The sequence below is a fragment of the Xenopus laevis genome, chromosome 3L (genome assembly GCF_017654675.1).
Source record: "Xenopus laevis strain J_2021 chromosome 3L, Xenopus_laevis_v10.1, whole genome shotgun sequence".
Classification (NCBI taxonomy): Eukaryota; Metazoa; Chordata; class Amphibia; order Anura; family Pipidae; genus Xenopus; species Xenopus laevis.
In genome coordinates, this window is record NC_054375.1 from 133574552 (window position 1) to 133594326 (window position 19775).

At 42.1% G+C, this 19775-nt stretch overlaps 1 protein-coding gene across 6 annotated transcripts in view; it reads right to left on the minus strand.

The window, feature by feature from the left end:
- Nucleotides 1-7161: 7161 nt before the first annotated feature.
- LOC108711575 (PH and SEC7 domain-containing protein 2) overlaps nucleotides 7162-19775 on the minus strand; it is a 45718-nt gene continuing 33104 nt past the window's right edge. For all 6 annotated transcript variants that reach the window (XM_018253451.2, XM_018253446.2, XM_018253447.2 and 3 more), the window contains exons 5-17: nucleotides 17130-17592; nucleotides 16594-16731; nucleotides 15129-15209; nucleotides 14392-14504; nucleotides 13576-13634; nucleotides 12979-13068; nucleotides 11899-11942; nucleotides 11501-11670; nucleotides 11330-11400; nucleotides 10161-10306; nucleotides 9353-9497; nucleotides 7677-7820; nucleotides 7162-7441 (exon numbers count right to left, since the gene is read on the minus strand). In XM_018253451.2, coding sequence (XP_018108940.1) covers nucleotides 7184-7441; nucleotides 7677-7820; nucleotides 9353-9497; nucleotides 10161-10306; nucleotides 11330-11400; nucleotides 11501-11670; nucleotides 11899-11942; nucleotides 12979-13068; nucleotides 13576-13634; nucleotides 14392-14504; nucleotides 15129-15209; nucleotides 16594-16731; nucleotides 17130-17592 — 1922 coding nt within the window. In that variant the 3' untranslated portion in view covers nucleotides 7162-7183. The remainder of the gene's footprint in view (nucleotides 7442-7676; nucleotides 7821-9352; nucleotides 9498-10160; nucleotides 10307-11329; nucleotides 11401-11500; nucleotides 11671-11898; nucleotides 11943-12978; nucleotides 13069-13575; nucleotides 13635-14391; nucleotides 14505-15128; nucleotides 15210-16593; nucleotides 16732-17129; nucleotides 17593-19775) is intronic.

Genomic DNA, 19775 nt, shown 5'->3' on the forward strand with positions numbered 1-19775 from the left:
GGCAGGGAAGGAGGGACTAAACACTGATGTTAAAATTGTAACAACTTCTCCACAGGTTACAGACAGCATGCAGGAACTACATAACCCACAATGCATTGCACTATGATGTTCTGTTCCTTATTAAAATCACGTGTGCAGGGGGTATGGAGGATGCAGGCTAAGGACAGATGGCTGTTGATACAAAGTAACAGTAGTCAGCCAGCTCAGCAAAGTAGTCAGAAAGATCAGCAGAAGAGCAGGGGGCTAGGCTTAGGGAACTGATTCAAACCATTAAAAATCATGAAAAGTCTGCATATTTTTTAATTGGTGTATATTGCAAAGTTGCTTGAAATCATGCTTACTTTTCAAAAAGCTTAAGTTATGCGTGGAGTTCCCCTTTAAATTAACACCTGTTTGTGATGTTACTGTTTCTCTCTCTCTCTCTCTCTCTCTCTCTCTATTAAGCACTGCCAAGCCTTGGAGCAGCAGAGTAACTAGATGTAAACCCACAGCAAGATCATTCTTGAGCCCCATGAGTTTTTGAAATAAGACATTAATTGCATTATCAGCCAGTGCTACTACACATGGGCCCTTGCAGCTCCTGGGTCCCCAGCTATCACAAGGTCTGCCTTCTATATATAGTTACACCCCCTGTCATGGAGCATTATAAAATAAATACATTGTTTCAGGGATTGTTCGCAAGGGGTGCATAGAGGAACAACAGCACACAGTGGGTCGTGCAGAGCAGCAGGTAGGAAGTGGAGAGTAGCAGGCAGAGCAGAGCAAGGATGGCAGCAGTAAGATAAGACAGAGACAGGAACACTTTACATCTTTATGTATATTTGTTCCTCCAAACCTGCAACCCATCGCCTGTAGTTGCAGCACAACTCCCAGTACCCACGTAAAAAACTGCAATGGTGTAATGAAAAATGACTGCTCCTGACCTGAAGCTCTTATGGCCACACCAAGCTTTAGTTTGGTAGAAGTGCCTGCAGCTGGAAACATTACCTCTGCTCTGGTGCAGGCAGACAAGGGGGATATCGGCACAAAATCTCACATTTCATTACCAAAATCCACTGTGTCTGTACACCCTAGCAAAGGGAAATACTTCTGGGTGCAAGCTCTTGGACCAGCAGAGGAGCAGAGGAGCAGAGGAGCAGATTCTTGTGTTTCTCTGCATCTGCAGATGCAATTTTTGTATCAACAGGTCGTATATGATGCTTATTTGTGAACTTTTGTAAACTTTTAATCATATGAGTTAAGGCCCTACTGGCCCCTCTATACTGCGCTGCCACAAACAAAGCTGCCCAACTGTCTTTGAGAGAATAGCGGTAAGTTGATATTTATTAGAGGTACGAGCTAACTCCACACTGAGATCCTGATCGAGTCCTGGCGTTTCTGGAAAGGAAGAAGGCACAGTATGAAGGAAAAAACTCTGGGACAGATACACGTACAGGGGCAAAGCAATAAGTTCTGGGTTAGAAATCGAAACCTATGGAGTTAGAGTGCCAGTGCATGAAGGCTGGGGCAAGCAAACAATTCTGGGACAGAAATAGAAGAAACTGCAACTGTATTTTGGGACTGATACAGCCAGAAGTGTGAGGAGAAGGAAATTATGGGATGGAAGAATTGAGAAGGAGTGAGTGCATGCGATCCTGGGTAATGGCAGACAAGATGGAGAGAGGGAAAGTGAGAAAGACTGCAGGGAGCCATGGGAGAGCTGTCGGATGCTGCATTAAGGGGCAGGCTCCTCAGAGAGCTCTGATCATTCATGTGCCAAGAACTCATTAGGGATAAATCAAAGCAGTAACAGCAGGAAACAGCAACATTATACCCACCACTCAATACTGCCCCCCTTTCCAACCACTCGGTTCCCTCCCTGCCTAGAGAACAGGGAATATCACCCCCCACCCTTCCTGATCATGATGGGGGAGTTGGATGCACACAAGCCAGATTGCTGCTACCATGTGCTCCTTACAGGGGGGGAATAGACTATACCATGCCTTTGCACTTTTATTGCCTGTTGGTTATTTGGAAAGGGAGTATCAATACAGACAGCAGACTGTTGGGGGGGGGGGCAGGAATGGGGGTCCAGATTGATCAATGGTTTGGGATATCACATGCCACCTAGGTATATGCCACTGCTAACTAGCTGAAATGAATATAGTGGGGTAAAGATGCGGCTGCCTTCCATTTCTTAGTCTCCAGCATACGTATCTGTGCTTTATAGGGTTCAGATCACCCCCATAGGTCTAGGGGCATTAAATATAAGAAAATTACATCTACGTCAAAAACAAACATCAGTGTAATGTAAATCAGTATTCTGAGTGTCATGGGATGCTGGGAGTTGTAGTTTCACAACAGCCGAATTTACAATAATAAAAGTTTTCACATTGTAAAAGATCTTTTCTGGGCCAAGGGGTAGAAGGTATAAAGCTTTGTCGGGCCCTTTGTCCTGTCCTAAGTACTCCTTCCCCTAGCGCTGGAAGTAACAGTAGAGACTTGAATGGATTACGGATGGAAGGGGCAGGGGAGAGTGCAGTAAGGAGGTCGCTAATTGCAAATAAAAGTTTCTCATGCAGAAAATAAAAAAGCAAATCATACAGATGTGGCAATTTTCAGGATCATTGCTCCCCCAGTGCAATGGGGAGTCGCATGGGAACCAGGCAGTACCAACGCAGAATATGCAGCCCAAACCTTGCATGGCAGTTGCAGCGCAGGGACAGATCAATATAAATCAGGGATGTCCAGAACTACAACTCTCAGCATCCCCTTACAGTATTCATTTTCAGAGAGTTGCAATCTAACAAAGTCGGACGCCTACAGGTTGTATAGTTCTGTTGTATATACTGATAAATAACTCATTATATTATTACTATAATGTCTTTTGTATGGGCCCCTCTGATGCTGGGGCCCAAGGCAAGTTCCAGATCACCATTGTGCAGAGTGGTAAGAGCTAGAGATTTTATCAGATCTCCACAGTATTTCTGGATAGAACCCCCCGCCCTCTGCTCATAGTGCCAGAGGCTCTGTATCCCGCATGGATGCTCAAAAACAAAGACTTTTGCTGCTGTTTGTCTTTGTCTTGCTGAAAGGCACAGCGCTACAGTCTCAAGCTTCCAGGGGTCCCTCCAATTATCTGCACTCACATGTCATGCACAGGCTGAATATTGCATAGAAAATAGCAGCACTGTATTCATGGAATATTATATTTATTCCTATTAATTGTATATTATATGTATTCCTTATTTATATTTTCCTGGAATCTAAAAAGGTGATTCACTTTAAGTTAATGTTTAGTTATTTTTTATCGTTTTTTTAAATGATTTCTTCTGACCCTCTCCAGTTTTCAAATAGGGGTCACTGACCCCATCTAAAAAAAAACAAATGTTCTGTAAAACTACAAATGTATTGTTATTGCTCTTTTTTTTATTACTCATCTTTCTATCCTGACCCTCTCCTATTCATAGTCCTCCTTATTCAAATCAATGCATGGTTGCTTGGAAAACAAAAACGATAAATAAAGAATAAAAGCCATTTGCAAATTGTGTCCCTCTCTACATTGTTCTAAAAGTTCACTCAGTGGTGAACAAGCCCTTTGAGCCTATTATTTATTTATTTTGCTGAGTAACCCCTAATTCATGCTATATTTCCCAAATTCACACTTTCTTCCAATTTGAGTAGTTTGGTTCCCAGAGAAGCAAAGCTGAAGTCTTATGAATACCCATTCCCATAAGTGTCTTTTCCAGGGGAGCTTGCAATCAAATTTCTTTTATCGCCCCCACGCAGAGAAAGACCCCCATGCAAACGAGTGTAGAAAAATCTCCAGCAGAGCCAAACATATGCCACATTAGTGCTGACTGGTGCCATTTTGTAAAGCCTTGGTTGGAGCCTCTTGTCCCAAGACTTTAGGGAACCAGTAATACCCCTCATGGGAATGTTTGGTGGGCAGAGAGAGCTGAATTTTTAAAGTCGCCAAATGCAATGGCACAAATGGGCAATTCTGGCATAAAGGTCTGGAAAAAATGCCCTGCACATCCCCAGGATAAAAACACATTTTTGCACTTATATTGGAGGTTTGTCTTCGAAATGTAGACTGTCATATAGGCCAGCTGTCAGTATACAGACCCTCAGTGTTCTAGCCTGGGAGGGGTGACGTCTAATATCTTAATAGTGAAAAGCTGGGAAGTATGTAGATTGAGAAGGCTGGACAGAATGTAAATAACAGCAGTGGATATATAGAGAGCTAGGCTTGGAAAGGTTAAAGGATATCTAAACCCTAAAAATGAATGTGGCTAAAAATGTCATATTTTATATAGTGAGCTTATTGTACCAGCCTAAAGTGTCAGCTTGTCAATAGCAGCAATGATCCAGGACTTCAAACTTGTCACAGGGGGTCACCATCTTGGAAAGTGTCTGTGACACTCACATGCTCAGTGGGCTCTGAGCAGCTGTTGAGAAGCTAAACTTAGGGGTCGTCACTAATTATCCAGCAGAAAATGAGGTTGGTCTGTAATATAAGCTGATGCTACAGGGCTGATTATTAAATTCTGATGTTAATTGCACTGGTTTCTGTGCTGCCATGTAGTAATTATCTGTATTAATTACTAATCAGCCTTATATTGTGACATTTCTATTCTATGTGTACTGTATATTGTGAGTGGGTCCCTAAGCTCAGTAAGTGACAGCAGCACAGAGCATGTGCAGAAAAAAAGATAGGGGGCTACTGGGGCATCTTTGGGGCACAGACCTTCAATGACTGTGGATGCCTTAGCCTGGTACAAAACATAATGTACAACAATTCTAGCCTACTTCTTTAGTTAAGCTTTAGTTCTCCTTTAAGTGCTTTCAGTGCTTCGGTTCCCTTGCCAATAGGCTCTGCCTTTTTAATTGCTTAAGAGTCAATAACAAACTCTTTGGGATACTAGAACCACTTCCATTCATGGTGAGTACAGATTCCCTATTACTACTGTCACTTCTCTTTAGCCACAGGTACCTGAAAAAAAAACTGCCACTGCATTGGCGTGATCATCCCAAAGCCTATTTTTCTATTTCTCACCTGAGCCCAATTTTATATGCAGAGCGGGGCTTACAGAATCAAGGGGACACTACTATAAAGTCTTGCTGTCTTTATGTCCCACGTCAGTTACCTGTTCCAATGTGGATTGGTCAATTTGCCCTTTTACTCCTCCTAGGTCGCTTTCTTAGACTACTGCATTTATTTCTTCCTGTAAAACGCTTTTCCATGTACATCAACTCATGGTTTGTGGCAGAAGAAGTAAATTGTCTCCATGGATTAGCCCCAGCTCAAAAATGTCACCACTCTTGTGTTTTTTACATATATAACGCTTTTATTTAAGATTGTTTCCAGTGCAAAAAGCAGGAGCGGAGAAGCCCTGCAGGTTGTACAATCTAAAAGGAGTACCTGAGAGGCAGGGCGAGGGCAGCAATTGAGAAAGCAAAAGGGACACTACAGTGGAGCTCTAGATGGGTGACTCCCAGACTTTAGGGATACCCCACGGCCAATAGCGGAGGGGACCCCCCAGTCTGAAGGCCAGCCAGAGTGAGATTTGCCGTGAATTCTCACCCACCATTTTATAAGTTATAAGTTAAAGACTAGACTTGAACACAGAAAGCCTAGAAAAGCTTGTCTAGACAATGTGACCGCACACAATCACACTAAAAGATATGTACATAAGTGTAAAGCAGTACCATGTGCCTATCTGAAACAAATAATATTCTTCCTCTTACATTACTGTGAGAGGGCTCCTTACCGTTCTCAGACAGGCCTCAATGAAATGCATTTATTTGATCTGAAAGGATCCACTTCTCCCTGAGATATAGTTGAAGTCTTGTAATATAAAAGCAGCACCTAGAGACCATAGGAAGACATACTAGGCCAATTATGTTGATCTAGCGTGGCGATCTTTATCCGTGGGGCTGGCACAGCCCGAGCAAGTTAAAGAGCAAAGGCAGTGGGAGTTATGTAAACACAAATAGAGCAGCAAGGCGCAAATACATCAAACGGCTTCTCTTGCACCGCAGAACCATTTCGTACCTAATACACTGCAAAATGCGTGGGGAGGGGCTGAATGAAGTTTCAGCTGACAGTTTCACATACAGAGATTTCTGTAACGTGCGTCTGCTCTCTGACATATCAGTCCTCAATTGGGGGATGGAAGAGAGGATTTTTTTTTCTGTGCCCATGTGGCAAGAATGGCACCTTGGTCATTGTGTATAAGATCGTATGTATAAAAAAATATACATACATGTATGTCAAGTCGCCACATAATGATATCTCATTTTATCAAGTACATTTTCTTGCCAAGAACCTGGACCCAAGACAACTGCCCTCTCTCTCTCTCTCTTCTCTTAAATTATTACTTTGCCCCTAATTAAGATTATTATTAATGCAGAAGTTGACCAGACAAGGATACTGCATTTCTACGTTCCTATGGAGCAACCAGGCAAGTTCCAGGACAGCTGTTCTATCCATACACTTCTATTTCGGAATTGACAGCACCGGCCTGCATCAGTTGTACATTAACCTGGGGAGAGTACTGTGCAGTCAGCTGGACTCCCAACACAAGGGTGCAAATGGTGTCTAACCGTGTCATATGAAATGCTATGCAACTAGCAGTCCCAACGAGCTTTACACAGCCTGAGACCTGTCTGAGAACTAAGTAACATCTAATAAAATAAATTAATATTTTTAAACTTTTTTCGGCTCAGTAATATTTCGTAAAAGCTCAGGTGAACTCTGAATTTCCTCTTGTATAAGTCTTTAACATGAGTCAAGAGCGCCATCTAGTTGTAAAGGCAGAGAATACTGTCTCAAACTAACAGCTACAGGAAACTACAGCAACTCCAGCACTCCGATAAGGAAATAGTTACCCTGGATTTGAGACCAACGACTACAGGATCTATATGGTTCCCATTTAACTATGGTCGTTGTAGGGTTTCCATATGATCCAAGCACATGGGCCTTACTACGTGTTGATCAGCCACATGCTAAGTGCCTGGGTGGATGAAGACAGCCTACACTAGTTCAAGGCTTTTACACATATCTGTGTAATTCTTTCCAGCCATATCCAAATTCCCAGTTTTTCACGATATATTTCCTCTTCAGTACCGGACACCTTTATAAAGGTTAAGCCCTTACAAGTGCAGGAGGATTGCATCCATAGTGCAGGAGGTATTTTAATCAGACAAGGTTCTTATTACGCTTGGGGATGATCCTCCGGTAAGTCCGACGTTCCGAGATGTTGCGTTTAACCTTTACAACCACTGGGGAACTTTCAGCATTGAGTGAAGGGCTTGAATGGGACCTCTTTAATTCCCCATTGGTCTCCTCGCTGGCCCCATCGGGTTCTGTAAGCATGGACTCCCACGTGTCGATGTCTTCACATCCTCCCTGCATGCGCAAGGCCAGCAGCTTTACATAAGTCTCGTACCTGGTTTTCTGTGTTTAAAATAAATAAATAAATATAAACAAAAAGTGTGGTGTGGGGGTCAGAATAAAATAAAACAATGGGGGTAATGAAATATAGAGGCCACAGCAGACTGACCAATAAGATGGTTGCTTTCAAACAGGTGACCAGCAAGCGCTACCTACTAACTGTCTGCTATAGGTTACTAGACCTGTTATTACATGCCCCATTGGGTTCTCTGGGCTAAAGACCATCTCAACTGCTCACCTCATAGCGGAGATACTCCTCTTTTACATGGAAATCCTCCCAGTCGCGAGTTTTGCTCTTGCCGTCTGGCAAGTTGCGCTGATGCTCCGTCAGGTCATCAGTAAACGTATCCATCCAGGTCTCATGTGACTGCAGCTGCTCCTCCTGCAGGGGAAAATAGATTGTCAGCTCCCTGGGGCCACTGTCTTGCCCTCACAGCCAAACTGTTCCAAAAATTCAAATTTGGAATTCACTAAACGTGCATGGTTCCCTTGTTTACATCAGAAAATCATCAGGTAACATCCCCGAAGTATCCATCATAGTTAACAATTCCACTATCACCCCCTCTCCCCAGGCCCGGTGCCTTGGGGTTATCCTAGATTCTGCCCTGTCATTCACTCCTCATATCCAGTCACTTATTAAATCATGTCACTTCCACCTGAGGAACATATCCAAAATACAATCATTTATCACCCAAGACGCTGCCAAAATTCTTATTCACTCTCTCATCATATCGCGTCTAGACTACTGTAACTCTCTTTTAATTGGCCTTCCCCTCCAGAGACTGTCACCTCTCCAGTCCATAATGAACACTGCTGCGAGGCTCATACACCTCAGCAACCGCTCCTCCTCTGCCTCGCCATTCTGTCAATCCCTGCACTGGCTTCCGTTACCTTTCAGAATCAAATTCAAATTAATGACCCTCACATTCAAAGCACTTCATGACTCTGCCCCACCCTACATCTCTGATCTCATCTCTATATACTCACCCAATCGCTTACTACGCTCTTCTACTGACCTGCTACTCAACTCTTCTCTCATTACCTCCTCACATGCTCGCATTCAAGACTTTGCAAGGGCTGCACCCCTCCTCTGGAACTCTCTCCCACGGTCTGTCCGACTTTCTCCCAACCTTTCTGCTTTCAAGAAATCTCTGAAAACGCACTTCTTTCGAGAAGCCTACCCTCACTCTGCTTAACTACCAAACGCAACACCCCATACAATACCACATTTCTTACCCACTTAATTCGATCTTTCCCACTCCCACACCTTGTGTATTACTCCCTTCCCTTTAGACTGTATGCCTATGCATAGGGCCTTCCTCACCTCTTTGTACCTGTATTGATTGTGATGTTTGTAACTCCATATGTTCTATGTATGTAATTCATGTGATGTAGTTGTATAATCACAGTTACTTTACAGTGCTACGCAATATGTTGGCGCTATATAAATACATGTTAATAATAATAATAATAATAATAATAAAAATCAGAAGAAAATCAAAGTGCAGGACAAATCCACAGCGGTAATCTTTGACTGCAAATATTTATTGGGAACATGAAGAACACAACATGTTTCGGGCTAGGCCCTTTATCAAGAAAATAGTGTCTCCCCAGACAAGAATGAAGTAGTGCACCTAATGGGCATTTATCAATTTATCCTGTTCATTTATCAAAAACACCTCAATATAAAAGTATATGAAAATGAAATTTGTCTGTTTGCAGGCTTCATGTCAAAAAATATTGGGCCCCAACATGTAACAACCCTTTGTATCTTGGGTCACCATCTGCTGTGTTATTTCATGCTACTACATGTCACCGATTTGGACTCAAAATGCAATAAAATTGTCCTACTCTGCCTCTTCTGCTGTCATGCCATGCTATGAACTGATTTCCCTCATAAGCTGACAGATTTACCAGGTCTAGTTTGCACTGAGTTGAGGGAAGGATCGGACGGACAAATTTTTTCTGTGAGCCGATGGCGGCAGGGAACGGTGGTGATGAAAACATGGCAGCTACCAGATTTACTCGATGGATCCACGAATTCATTTCCTCTGCAGTCCTAAAGCAACAATGAAAGAAATAAGAAAACTGCCTATTACAACTAGCACTGTGTTCTGACACAACAAGTCAGCACTGAGCCTCCCTGCAAAAAAAATCTTCAGGGTACCGGTTGTTTGGCCACTCTTACTCTGACTTGGAAAGTGCCAGCAACTGATCTGATATAAAATGGTGATGAAGGGCATTAGCACTCATGGTTAGTAGGGTTAGCTCTCTTTTAGGAGGGAGAGAGAGGAATCTGGCAGCAGAATTAATAATGAATTGCAGTAGGGTAGAGTGGGCTGATGGAATGGCAGTTAGCAGGTGGTTACACCAGTTCAGGTGAGAATGCAAAAGGGCACATTTGAGCATTTCATTAAAGTTGAAGTTGAGTTAACTATATACATAGGATAATAATAATATATTCTCTACTTCAGGGCCAATTTATCATACTGTGTATAAAGTGTAGCGAAACATTACCGGTGATGTTGCCCAAAGCAACCAATCAGCAACTAGATTTCAAGAGACAGAAAACAAAAGCAAAGATCTGATTGGTTGCTATGAGCAACATCACCGGTAATGTTTTTAACGCAGCATAATAAACAGACCCCCTAGGGTACAAACACTATGGTGGTTTTCTAATCCCAATTCATAACTTTACAAGGGATCTGTAAATGCTACTCACTGCGCCTGAAAGAGCAAGACTCGCCAGTCAGCAGTCTGCAGTCGGAACACGTACTGTTTCTTGGTATATTCATTGGCCTGTTCTGCTAAGGCATGATGCAAACTTATCACTTCCTCTGGTGACTGCCAGTCTGCCCTGTACTCGTCCTGCAATGGCAAGAGGTTGGCATCAACAAAGGTTCAGCTTCCTGTGATCATGGAAGGCATAAAGCCTTTGCTTTCAGGAAGATTCATGTAAATGGACACAATGCAACTGTGAGCAGTTTTATATATATTTTATATATTCGATAAGTTATGGATTCCATAAAACAAACTGCCTGCAGATTTACAATCAAACAATGATACTTTGTGTTTTGTTTCACATGTCTCTGTGCTCCTTTTCAGAGTGCTGCCTGTGTTAGGGGGTAGTGTGGAGAGCCATGTAGGAGCCCCCAGTCCTCTAACTCAAGCAAGTTATGGAGCGTCAGGATGCACAGTGCAAATGGGGTCCTGTCCTTACAGATTTTTGATGCAGTGCTTGGTGCAGAGAGCAGCATTCCCCCGTGCTTGGTATGTGATAACTACAAAGCATGATCTTGAACCCATTAGCTTTCTTAAAGGGCATGTAAAGGCAAAAAAATAAAATCCCATTTTTACTTTCTTTAATGAAAAAGAAACCTATCTCCAATATAATAAAAAATGTGTACCGTTTTTATAAGAAACCTGACTGTATGCAGTGAAATTCTCCCTTCATTTACTGCTGTGGATAGGAATTGTCAGACGGTCCCTAACTGCTGAGCAGGGAAACAATCATACTTATGAACAGCAGGGGGAGCCCCCGCCTTACTTCCTAGCCATGCAGAACTCAAGCAGCTTTGTTTATGACGATCCCTAAGCAGCCCAGACCACACTGAGCATGTGCACAGTCTTAGTCTTGCAAAGATGTTTAACAAAGTTACAAGATGGTGACCCCCTGTAGCCAACTTTGAAAGCATAAATTGTTTGTTTGATTAGGCTTGTGGTGCAGTAAGTTCATGTTTATGTTTAGTATACAAAATACAGCATTTCTAGCCTCATTCTATTTTAGACTTTACATGCCATTTAACCCTTGCACCCAGGGAATGAAAATTAACCTGTACTTTGTTTAGGCCCCAATAAAAGAAGATAAAAAACGCACTGGAGGTTCCTCACCTTGAGTAAAAACAGTAGCATTCCCTTTAACACCGTATAGAATGACTTCCACCCTCGTTTTCCCCAAGGAGCTGAAAAAAGAAAAATACGTATTAGCAAGGCGTACCCTTGTACCTCTGTAACCTAAACAACAAGTCCATAAAGACTGGTGATGGTGGCACTGTTACTCACTCCTCTTGCCATCTATGTCTGCATGAACCTTCCGCTGTAATGTCCCACTTTTGTAAATAGGGGCGTCAGGATCTGGGGCAAGCACATCGAGGAAAGGATTACTCTTCTTGCGAGAGGAAAGATTATTTTCGGGCTTCGGCACCAGAGTGTTTGCGAGGTTCCCCTCACTTCTGATGGGTTGATAAAACGGATAGAGGATTCCAGTAAGAACGGGGATAAAAAAAACAGCAAGACATAGGACAGTGCATGCGCGTGTGTGTATATATGTGACAAAAGCACAGTAATGTGTAATAACAAACAGTCTCCAGTTGTGTGATAGATTAAAAAGTGAGGAATTGTGAATGTGTTACTATGAGCAGGAGGGAAGAGAATGATGGAGATTATGCAGCCATACTTACATTGCCCATTCCAGCTTAACATTACGGATAGAGTTATACAACGCCTGGAAGAAAGATGAAGGACATAAGTGCAGGTAGGACTTACACTTGCAATGGATTTGCTCTCTTTAGTTCTATAGCAATTGTGTCAAATCCCAGCAGCCAACTACAAGAGTCCTCTGCACTCAACCCATTATCAATATATTTAAGACAGAGACATTTTGTGCATACTGCTACTGAAAAATGCCTTACCCTTTAAACAAAACAGGGATTGTTTGTCCATATATTGCAATATATTTAAGCTGGCCAACTACGTCAAAGTCTATTTAGCAGCATGTACAAAATGTCTCTGTCTTAAATATATTGATAATGGGTTGAGTGCAGAGGACTCTTGTAGTTGACTATATGTATTTTGTGGTCACAGCCTCATTGCACCCCCGCCTAATGGTTTTAAAAAATAGTGGTGAGCACAACTTTCCCTTGTTTGTTATAGTTATACAAGAGCAGTGACCAGCTCCATGTTGTAGCTCCCACCCTTCCCAGCTATAGTCAGGTGATCCCACTGGTGTCTAATAAAAGGGCAGCCAAGTTTGGGAGTTTTACTTTGAAAGCAGCAAGTAAGTTGCAGGTAAAACTTAGTCACTTTGTAAAATGTATAATTAAGCAATAGAATTCTTAATGAATCAGATAAAATTGAGCATAGGACTGGCCAGATATGGGATGACTTTGACGTAGTTGGCCAGCTTAAATATATTGCAATATATGGACAAACAATCCCTGTTTTGTTTAAAGGGTAAGGCATTTTTCAGTAGCAGTATGCACAAAATGTCTCTGTCTTAAATATATTGATAATGGTTTGAGTGCAGAGGACTCTTGTATTTGTCTATATGTATTTTGTGGTGACAGCCTCATTGCACCCCCGCCTAATGGTTTTCAAAAATAGTGGTGAGCACAACTTTTCCTTGTTTGTTAAAATCCCAGCAGCCCCCAAGATCAGAAAGCATCACCAGTTCACAATAACAAGACGCATACAAGCTTGACATCCCACCCTGTGACTTGACTCCAAACTCCATTAACAGCATGCAACCTTAGGTTATGTACCTTGAGTATGTCTCTGGGGAAATTAGACCCATCGTTCATTCCTTCCAGGTTATTGATAAAGTCCTGCAGGCTCATACTCTTGCCAATGTTCTGTGGGTCCAAGAACACAATAAATGACATACAAATGCACATTACCCAGCATGACATGTCCAGGACACGCTTATAACTAAATTTCAATTTATTGTTATGGCAAGCTGTGATAATGAGGTCTTATTCTGACAACATATGAGAAGAGATGAGGAATATCTAAATGATCTGTCTGTGGGACAATCAGGTGAATTGTAGCCCTTTATAGCACACAACTGGATGGCCAATTTGTACTAGCTTCAGGCTGGTGTACACCTGTGCAGTTGCAGGTTGGCTGTGACTGATACACTGTTGGAATGTTGGCATATCAGTGTTAGTGTGAACTGCCCAAAAATGCAGGAGAAAGCAATTTCCAGCGGTTACCGTCGCTTTTACCAATGCAAATTCATATTGACACCAAATCAAAGATATTTTCAGACCTTCTGGAGATGGTTAAGCACGGGTGATGAAACGTGCCATTGGAATGTGGGTTATTGGCTATTCCAGGAAGCAGTGTGCGCAGAGCATTACCTGCCCATGTAGGTCAGAATTCAGCAGCATGATTGCACAGGTCAGCGTGTGTACAGCATCTGCCAACAAAGCACAAGGTTAGTGATTACACAGCATTTGTAAGGATCTGCCAGTCCAAAGGCTTGCTGTGACATGTGTTACATTACAGGGGGTATGGCTGACAGAGAACTGAGCAAATTAGAAATGCACCAAATCCAGTACATTTGCAAGAACTGGATAAATCTTTTATTATGCTCATAAGTGCTAATATCACACAACGCTGGGCCTTGGTTTCTCTCCACCTGCGGTTTCTCTGCTGTGTATCTACACTAACAGGCATGGCGTTGGCCATGGCCATTTTCTTGCCGATATCCACTCTGTTAGTCTTGTGCATAGGCCAATGACATGTCTGTGTTTGCAGAGTAACTGGGATCGCATTGGCTTCTCTCTGCCTGCAGACACCTCCTGCAGGTAGAATTCATTGGTAGTAGTTTGTCTAAATGTATTGGGCTCCCATTAAAATTCCACTGCAGTCTTTGCACAGATAATTGCTTCTGCATATTCATGAATAATATATTTAATTGGATGCCTGCCTTTAACCCCCTGTAGGCATCAATGTTGCCACTTCTATTGCTGATCACTAGAGGTGCTGCTGCTATAACTTAGTTTGTTTCAGAAATACCTCCGCAAAGGCAAAAAGTATGACAACTTCATGGTTATGGATCTCAAAGAAGGCTATATGTCTTTGTCGTTACATAACATCATACTGAAGGGGCAAAAGGTGCCTTTATATTAAAAATCTGATCAGGCCATGTTTCAGAGAGGTGCATCCCATACCAGCAGAAACAAAGTCCTTGGGGTTGCAGCTGTGGAATTGACTAGAGAAATGCAGCAGAACACGTTCCCTCTCCTGAGTCTCCCCAGTCAGCACCAGTTCCTGCAGGAGGGACCTGTGATGGACAGACACAATATTAAAATATTGCTGGGCACAATCTGCATCAACACAATCAAATGCTGGGACCCAAATCATTTCACTTACAATACACTGGGTCTGGGATCAGCAAACACATATCAATACACAATTTGTTCAGCACACCACTTACTTTTCTTATTCTTTTTGGGTACATTCAACTCCTCAGGCTACTTCCAGGCCAGTCATCATACTTGATTTCCCATAGGGAGGACACCAGAAACTTTGGCAATGCCTTTAAATAATTTATTTCAGCATAAAATGGCACTTTCTGCAATTTTCTGCTGAAATAAATGATTTAAAGGCATTACCGAAGTTTCTGGTGTGCTTCCGCCCTATGGGAAATCGGGTAGAATTGCTGTACCGTGTTAGCCAGTAAAAATGTTACAGGGAAACCCTTTTGAAATAAAAAAATAACAAAAGTGGTATAAAGGTGATACCTTTATTGGCTAACTAATAATCAGCAAACACATGACAGAAAGGGAATATTTAGTTGAGTTGTAAAGGACAATCTGATACTGGGAACACAGATAGGGAAGACAACACATACAGTATAGGAATGAGTTTTAGAGACAGAATGGAGGCAGCTTGTGCCTCTTCTCACCTGAGAGCCGCATCCAGAGGTTTTCCAGTGAAGTCAAAAAAGGAGAGATATTCCTCTGCCACCTTAGCACTGAACTCATTGCTATATAGAGACAATATAAGGTATATTGCTTTATTTAGGTGCAAGAAGGGACCCTCTGTGCTGCTTTATTTCCACTGAAAATTCATTTATTGTGGGAGAATCAAGGTTTCCAGCAAAAACTTCTCAACTGTGTGACCAAATGCAAGTTTCCCTAAAAGAACCACTATACCCTCAGATTTTTCTGTACAGGTATGGGACCTGTTATCCAGAAGGCTTGGGACCTGGGGTTTTCCAGCTAAGGGGTCTTTACATAATATGAACTGCATACCTAAAAGTAGAACTAACTCCCTCAGTATCAACAGCCCTCTTAACTGCCTTCCACCCCCCCTTACCTCTCCTTCCACGCACTGTGTATTAGACAGAAAGGAGCCCCTGAAAAAACCTGAGGCTAAAATTCAGAGATGTGCAGCAGAGTTCTCCGGCGCCATCTTCTGCCTGTTTGCATTCTCTTCCATTCTCTTCGCCAACACTAAGCCTCTGGGATTCGCAGTTGGGCCTAGTCAGGAATCGGCTTCAAACACGCATGTTCCCTCAGACCCAAAAGAATGTGAACAGACAGAAGATGGCACGGGGAACTCTTTACAGCTGTGCTGGAAGTTGCAGTGATATCCCCCCCCCTCAGCTCCCTAACACAAGATAACAGCTCCCTGGTAGATCTAAGAACAGCACTCAATAGTAAAATCCAGGTCCCACTGTGACTCCTTCAGTTACATTGAGTAGGAAAAACAATAGCCTGTCAGAAAGCAGTTCCATAGTGCAGCAGTGGCTCTTTCTGAAAGCACATGACCAGGCAAAATGACCTGGGATGCACCTACACACCAATATTACAACAAAAAAATACATTTGTTGGATTAGAAATGATATTTTATATGGTAGAGTGAATTATTTGCAGTGTAAACAGTGTAATTTAGAAACAGGGAGTGTGCATCTCCTGCTGAAGCAGTGCCTTTACCATGAAACGCATTGAGCCACACTGACTCCATCATGATATGTGCTGAGTGTTTTTAAATGACTGTGTACGGCATGAGAAATGTACCTTTTGTACCATGTGCCACTGGCCTGCTGAGTTTCAGATGGCTAATGACACACTGACTCTACATTTAGATTTGATTGATTTGGGAACTTGCTGTGCTCACGGAAATCTGATGCTTCCATATAAGCAGAGAACAAGACACGGGTTGAGCGTGACAATATACATGCATGTACGTAGCACTGTATGCTTGGAAAATATGTTACGTATTTGTGGCCCTACAGATTATGCTAAACTGCAGCTCACAATAATCCTAAATAACCTCAGAAGTCTCACAACAGAAAGATGGAGTATTTTCGTTAATGAATAAAAGCCAACAAAGGAATTCCTCACCCATTCTCATGTTGCACTTACTTTTTCTGAAGATAAGGAGCCACCTGGGATCTTTCAAAGCCATCCAACTTAAAAAGTTTTGATGCCAGTCTCCTCGCTGCCTCAAGATCCTGACTGTTTCCGTTTGGAACAGTGTGCCCATTGGGTACCTCCTTAGAACTGAATGATGGTCGACAGGAGAAAAGAGAATGGGTAGAACTTATGAAGGGCATGCAGAATAAAATGCTGGCACACAGCTAACCCTTTTTACCTCTGGTAGATGATAGTATCTACAGCTGGGCATGATACGGGTATAGCGCAAGAACACAGAGCTCAGTATCTATCACCTGCTCTATGGTTCTTGTACCTCCAGGATAGTGGAGCCACCCTTTTCATAATGTACTTCATTTCTGACCCTTAGTTTAGATACCCAGTGTAGTATCTAGATCAGATCATCTAAAAAAGCCAAAATTTAAACAGGTGCTACCTTTTTAACAATATTCTTCTTTATAGAGAATGACTGTAGTTCAGCAGTATTGGGTGACTAACAATATAATTTCTCTGAGCTGGTTACTTACCCAGATGTTTCCATGTGTATCTGTGTGGGTTCTTCATTAATCTGCTCAGTGACAATCTCAGGTCCATCGTGATGCTCCTCACTAACAATCACAGGTTCATCCTGATGCTCCTCACTGAAAATCTCAGGTCCATCCTGATGCTCCTCACTGAAAATCTCAGGTCCATCCTGATGCTCCTCACTGATAATCTCAGGTCCATACTGATGCTGCACCAGTACCACCGACTCTTCTTCCTCCCTCTCTCTTGATGCCAATGTTCTAACTGCCTGCTCCTTGTCTTGACACCCTTGGCATACGAGATGATCTCCCAGGTCATGGTCTCTAGTCTCTGCTAGTGGCATTTCCTGAGGACGAAGAGCAGGTGGATTCTCCAGGGGAGCTTGGACATAGTGATCGGAGTCATTTGGTATGAACAAAGCTGAAACCAGGAATGAACTTGAAGGAGAAAACAGCAATCCCTCCTCTACCAATGGTACACAAAGAGAAAATTGGATAAATTAATACATACAAAAATTTTATGACTAGTGTTGAAAAACAAACTGAATTGTAATAATACAAAATGTTTTTTAGCTGCATATGGGAATCGGTTTCATTCCACTACCTTTGAGTCAAAGGATTCACACAATTGGGACATGGGGTCCTTATCTATATTACTAACAACTAATAAACAACAGTGACACTCTGGGGGATAAGATAAGGCAAAAGGATGCTATTATCATATGCAGTATTTTCCATGTTTTACTACTACTGAACACAATAAAATCGTCACGAGTAGAAGTTCTGTTTTAAGCTGGCCATAGATGTAAAGATCTTTAAAACATCTTTTATTTTTGTTGAGACCAAGATTATCTCAAAACGATCTTTTAAGGGTTAGTTCACACAGGGCGTGTTGGGGAGTCGCCTGGCGACTAATCTCCTCGTTTTTGCGGCGACCAATCTCCCCAAACGCCTTCCCTGTTCCTGCGCCGGCTAAAATGTTTCTCTGTTGCTTTTGAATCTGAGCTGAATGCTGAGGATAAATTACAAACTCACTGAACAGTTATGTCCCATGTGGCCCCCTTTAAGTCACTGACTAACTCAGAGTTATAGAGCTGAAAAGCAGGAAGTAGTGTTCTGGCTATTATGTTACACATCCAGTCACTCCAGCCTTTATACATTACATTTTTGGCTAACTAACTATATTAAAAACATTTTTTATTTTGCACAGTCTATCTATTTACACAGTTTTTTATTTTTACACTGAACTGTTCCTTTAATGGTTAATCTGTTATTTATATAGCACAGACACATCTCCACAGAGCTTTACAGGTATTATACATCATTCCCATCGGCCCCTGCCCCAGTGGAGCTGACAATCTAAGTTCCCTACAAAAGTCACACACACTATGGCCAGTTTTATTAGGAGCCAATTAGCTGCCTGTATTTACAGGATTTGGAGTATGGGAGGAAACAGAGTACCCAAAGGAAACTCCGGCAAACACAGAGGAGGACATACAAATAGATTGGTTCTTGATGACATTGACCTTATGGTGTGTGAATGTGATAGGGACCATAGACTTTCAAATTCACTGGGGCAGAGACTGAAGTGAATGATGGCCAATCTCTGTACATAAACATGTTGGTGCTTTATCAATAAAGGATAATAAATAAATATAAAGGACAACATACGAAGGACAAATGCCAACGGATTCCATAAACTGACAATAATATATAATAATTATTTTGTAGGCAGGAAATATAAAGACAGAAAAGTATGTATACATGTTTTAACATTCAGGTCAGAATTTGCAATAATTGCTCTATTTCACTAAACCATGCACATTATGTCAGCAAATATAAATAATTCATTTTACAAGGAAGCCGACAGCTCTCCTGCCTGTGTTCATCAGTCCATTGGATATGGGCATTGAGCAGGCGCATGTCTGATAGGCAGTAAGCTCTGATGTTTGCAAGTAGCAATTTCTCTCCAGCCTGTCAGATAAAAGCCACAGCCTCTACTCAGTCTGACAGTGGTGAACACACATAAGATATAACAGAAGACATAAGTAACAGGATTGTGGTGAGCTTACACAAAAAAATCCTCTTGTGTGAAAATCATGACTGTTGTCATCTTAAATGCATGATTTTCTCCTTTGGCTGCAAAGCCAGTTAAAGGAGAACTAAACCCTAAAAATTAATATAGCTAAAAATGTCATATTTTATACACTGGACACTGTAAAATTTCAGCTGTTGAGAAGCTAAGCTTAGGGGTCGTTGAAAATTATCAAGCAGAAAACGAAATTGGTCTGTAATATAGGCTGATGCTACAGGGTTGATTATTAAATTCTGATGCTAATTGCATTGGTTTCTGTGCTGCCATGTAGTAATTATCTGTATTAATTACTAATCAGCCTTATATTGTGACATTTCTATTCTATGTGTACTATATATTGTGAGTGGGTCCCAAAGCTCAATACGGGCATAGACACACGCTCAGATTCGGGGAGATTAGTCGCCCAGCGACAAATGGATTCTTCTTCAGGCGACTAATCTCCCCTAACTCCATAGATGCCCCAGTAGCTCCCCATCTTCTTTTCTGCTGATTCACTGCACATGCTCTGTGCTACTGTCACTTAGGGCAGAGACACGCTCTGATTCGGGGAGATT